This window comes from Nymphaea colorata, chromosome 8 (assembly GCF_008831285.2).
Source record: "Nymphaea colorata isolate Beijing-Zhang1983 chromosome 8, ASM883128v2, whole genome shotgun sequence".
In the NCBI taxonomy this organism is placed as follows: Eukaryota; Viridiplantae; Streptophyta; class Magnoliopsida; order Nymphaeales; family Nymphaeaceae; genus Nymphaea; species Nymphaea colorata.
This window is the reverse complement of record NC_045145.1, coordinates 7013870-7018754: the sequence shown is the minus strand read 5'-3', so window position 1 is coordinate 7018754 and position 4885 is coordinate 7013870. Positions and strand designations below refer to the sequence as shown.

Below are 4885 nucleotides of genomic sequence, written 5' to 3'. Positions count from 1 at the left end.
GCTGTTAGTCCTACCTCGATAACTCACTTTTGTTCCCTATCCGTGTCTGTCATAAAAGTTCGTCAGCACTCCACCAGCAGGCAAACAGATGGCTGGGTAAGCTGCCAGTTCCTAGTGCATGATCAGCGACAATGACGCATCTAATAGTTGGCCTTGCTGAAAGAATTTTAGTGTGTTCACGTATTGTACAGAATGTTGATGACTAAACCCATTAATCAAAAAGATTAAGAAATCAAAACGATTAAAAATAATGAAGAATGTTTCTTGTACAAAACTTCCTCAAGAAGTGCTAATATGTTTTGTCCAGGTAATCAAATACACGACAGCACATAAGAATCTTCACGCAGTCGGCCGGCACAACAAGATCTAGAGATGTTGCAACACGTTACAAATACAAGGACCATAGTGTGGAAATCGACATTACATAAAGAATATACGAACCAAGTTCAGCTTCAAATATACAAATGGTTCTAAGAAACCATAAAGATTGGGATGCTGACCATAAGAAGAACGAGTGAAGAACCATAGGCAACATGCGCTCCGCTGGTGGAATTGTTCATTTGAGAATTCCCTGTTGTGGTCCCATTGCACGAGAGTCCATATTTGTCACCTCTGCACTCATTTGCAAAGAGCCCTGGCGGATAATTTCCAGCAAGGTTTATGTAGTTAAACATTGTGCTAGCACAGTTATTTGTCAGGTCATTAAGTTCTGCAGCAAAGGGACAGGCAAATTGCTTGAATGCATTGCAACAGGGAGTTGGCAGATATCGTGGTCCTTTGCACTGGCTAGTGATGATGGTGTAGTTCTGGAATTCGAAGTCTACAGGGCAATCTGCAAACAAGAAGGCAAAGCTAAACATAATTAAAGAGGAAACCAAGATCATGTGTATGTTGTTCGGCTCTTCAGCTGCGCTAAAATTTTCAATGCAACTCTATAGCTTCTGAAGTGAAAGAAAAGAAGAGTAGCATAATGATAGCATCGACCCATAAACTTAAGTAGATCCCACATTTCTATTTTCTAGATGCAGAAGAATGCAACACGTAGGTTTCACATAGAGTTCAACTCAGAGCCTTTAAGTATTCGGAAAATTGGACCATACAGATGATGCAGGACAAATGCCAAGCTTGTGAGGATGCTGAAACAGATTGAAATGAACACAAAAACACATAAAGCAAGATTCGGGCTCCACACGATAGCAAGTGATGAGGAGGATCATGAGCTTAAAGTTCCATGGTTGCTGTGAAGAACAGGACGTAAAAGCAAAACAGTTCTTTCGTTTCATACTTTCATCAAATTAACGAACAAAAATGCTTGGGTTAGAAGAAAGCGATGGTCGAGCAATAAATCAAACAAAAATGTTTGGGTTAGAAGACAGCGATGGTAGAGCAATAAATCAAACAAAAATGCTTGGGTTAGAAGACAGCGATGGTAGAGCAATAAATCGTAGATCAAGCCTCGCCTGGAACCATTAGTATTTGACATGTAAACTAAGAGAAGACACTAGAAATCAGTTGGATACTAGCAACCACTGGAAAACCATCATATTTTTCCAATTCTCCAATTATAATAAGACATGCACATGCAATTCCCCAGTATACAGCAGTTTAGAGTTTGCTTCGTATGATGGAAATGGATTCAAAAAGAGCCTGACAGGCTCTACAGGAAACCCCTTTCCCCAATCACAATGGATAAATTAAAAATACATCTTTGTACGTGTCGCAGCCAGCAAGCTCATAAATTCACATCATTGGCACATGCGAGCACTGATCAAGCTTCATCCACACGATCAAATACCTTGCAAAATCTATGTTCATACGTGTATATGCATGTCATAGTATAAACGTACAGCGTGTAAATCCTCTATAAGAAACATGACAATCCCAGTTACAGGAAAACTGGTTAGAAAGAAAGTACTCACTCTTTTCCACCTGAAGTAGACCCCTGCCGATTGAGTGGTGTTGCTCAAATATTTGATCTACAAATAAAGAAGTTAGCGGAAAACTTTGAAAGGACTCAACCATGAAGAGTGAACAAAGTATCTAAAACTATTCTCAACATAGGCGGAGGAATATGCAGCATCTTTAAAAGGAAACAATAGTAAAAGCAAAGACAAAGGGCGACCATCAATGAAACAAGTAAACCAACATAGCTAATTATCAATGAGATAAAATATATTCATAAACAGTCACATAAAGGCTAGAATTATCGGTTGAAATATCACAAAAAGTATAAATTGAACCAGAAAAGGAAAATTGAGAAGATAAGAAAAAGTCGACAGCGTGTTATGGGCTTGGGAATAGTTTAAAATCTGCATCGACTCAAGCCGATTCATGCAGCACAGCGTCAACGCATCACTCGGTAAGGCTGATCACATTTATATGGTCCAACGCGCCCGCAACTGGACAAGGGTGCCCTGGTATTGACGTTCTTTTCAAGATGCTGTACGGAACGAAATAAAGTCAACCTACAATGGCAGAGTCATCCCCGATTCTAAAGGCGTCTCCTTGAGTACCTCTTTTGGGGCCAAAGAGAATACTGCAGAAGAAGTTGAGATCTCCACTAACTTAGAACCAGAAGAGCTAACAAGAAGATGAAGTAAGCCTATAAACAACAAGTAATGCGCAGCAATTGGAATTCCGGAGCGAATTCCTTTCAGAGTAAAAAAATTTGAGATTATGAAGGGAAAACACACGTCCGAGAGTTAAAATCCTACCAGGAAATAACAGATACCCCAAAACCGAACAAAAAATCCAAAAAATGAGGTGGCTTTAAAAAAAAAAAAAATCACCAGCCGAAGTAAAATCCAGAGCTCAGAATCACGAACTCGCACAAAGCCAAGCACAAAAAATGAAAATTTTCCCTCGTAATGAAGGTATTTTAAGCCATCAAGAGCCAAGAAGCACGAAACCTAAACGAAAAACGAGAATCAAAGCGTTACGGTTCAAATTAGACCGTAAAAGCATTAAAAAAAATCAAAATTTTCCCGATTCTCGGAAAATTTCCAGTTCGCAAAAAGGGAAACCCTGAGCTACCGATCAATGCTGAAAAGGAAAGGCGTAGAGCTGGAAATGCACCTGAAATGAATCCGGTGGCAGACACATCCGCAAACAAAAACAATAAGAAGAAGGATGCGAGCGAGATCGCCGAGCAGCGAGGGTTCCACGCCATATCTGGAACACAGAGAGAGAGAGAGAGAGAGAGATTCTTCCCTTTTGGAAGAGAGATCTCTCCCCGCAACCGTGAGGGAACGAGCAACGACAGAGCGAGATACAAAGGAATAGACAGCAGAAACAGGACGCCCCCAATAGGCGGCTCGCCGCAGAAGACGCGGTTTTCAGAAATGCCTGATAATTTCATGTTGACCCCACTAGTTTAAGATATTTTCACTTAACCCCATACATTTGGTTTCCTTTTCCCATAAATGCGGATCGTATCCAACATTTGGTTTGGTTTAAATTTCGAATACCCAACTGTGATCCAAACCTTTGGTGGGCAGCTAGGAGGACGACCAGCTGTTGGCCTCCCAAAAATAAGGAAAATAAACGGAATAACATTTAATTCCCAATAGTTCTTTCTGTTCTTCCTCACACGTGCTTATACATGTTCAAGTTTGAAATTAAAGGTGCCATTATGAAAGGCTAAGACAGCGTCAATTATTCAAATATCACAAAATTGTATAAACCCGCTGACAAAACTCTTTTGAGTATGTTTGAATGACATTTTAAAATGTTTTAGAGGCAGAGAAAAAAAATTCATTTTACCTTTAAAAAAGTATTTTTAAAGTGTCTGAATGACGTCAAAATTAAGCTTGAGAAAAAGTCAACTTTGACAAAAGCTGGTTTTCAAAGGGGGTTTGGTGCAATGTTGAAGTTAATATTTTATAATATTTTCGTATCCTTCATTTCATTTTACTAAATTAAATCTTGTTCACTACCGGATGTCGACAGTTACGTGCCAAAGCTTGCCACAAACACGAGCTTCCTAGTTTGCCATATATATATAAATATATCCCAAAACATTTTCCCAGAAAGCTATGTTTCGAATATTACTATTGTCAAAACATTGTAAAGTCTCGTAGCTGTGGGTCGATTTTGGATAAATTGGACTTTGGTTCTTGGTAATCAGCCATACGAAGCACATTTTATTACGACTTGGTTCCAAGGAATCTAAAAACATTAGTCTTATAGTTTTTTAACAAAAAATGTGTAGTGGATCCGAAGGCGGAGCCAGATAATTTGAGCAGAATTGAGGCACAAGCTTGTGATAGAAATCTAATTGTTTGTAGATACAATAACCATTTTATATATTGAATAATAACTCTAGCTATCCAAAGTCAGCTAACTTATGAAGACAATGACAAATGGTTGAAAGAAAAATAAAGAGAAAACATAAGCATTTTCGTCATTTTGTATTAATTTACACATTTTCCTTATTGTTCTTTTCTCAATTGTATATCGTGATGATAAAAAAAACCTTCATGAGTAAGTTGGGTATCCCTGAATGGTTAGCCTCGCGATTCCTCACTCTCTCTCTCTCTCTCTTTATATATATATATATATATATACACACAAAAACCAAATCGCTTACATGTGATAATTACAGTATTTTTACTTGCAACCTAACAGGTTGTTGAAACTTCATTAATTTTTTTGTAGTTTAACAGTTTTTTTATAATAACCAAAAAATAACGGCTCTCATGGTATCAACATTTTGCTACAGAAAAGTCCACCCTTTTCATAAAAAACAACTTGAATCAATCTAAGTTTTATAAATATATTAGGATGTTCATATTTCATTTAGAACATTTTTTTAATAAAAATTTAAGGGTCTAATTTTTATCCCTCACCTGATGTTCTAGGATGTACGAACACACACACACAACTA

The 4885-nt window shown here is 37.9% G+C and overlaps 1 protein-coding gene across 1 annotated transcript; it reads right to left on the bottom strand.

The window, feature by feature from the left end:
• Nucleotides 1-224: 224 nt before the first annotated feature.
• LOC116259706 (GPI-anchored protein LLG1-like) lies at nucleotides 225-3319 on the bottom strand. Its single transcript, XM_031637612.2, has 3 exons — nucleotides 3076-3319; nucleotides 1920-1976; nucleotides 225-832 (listed from the first exon to the last, which is right to left on the bottom strand). Exons 1-3 carry the CDS (start codon nucleotides 3167-3169, stop codon nucleotides 471-473), a joined length of 513 nt encoding a protein of 170 aa, XP_031493472.1. The 5' UTR covers nucleotides 3170-3319; the 3' UTR covers nucleotides 225-470.
• Nucleotides 3320-4885: the final 1566 nt, after the last annotated feature.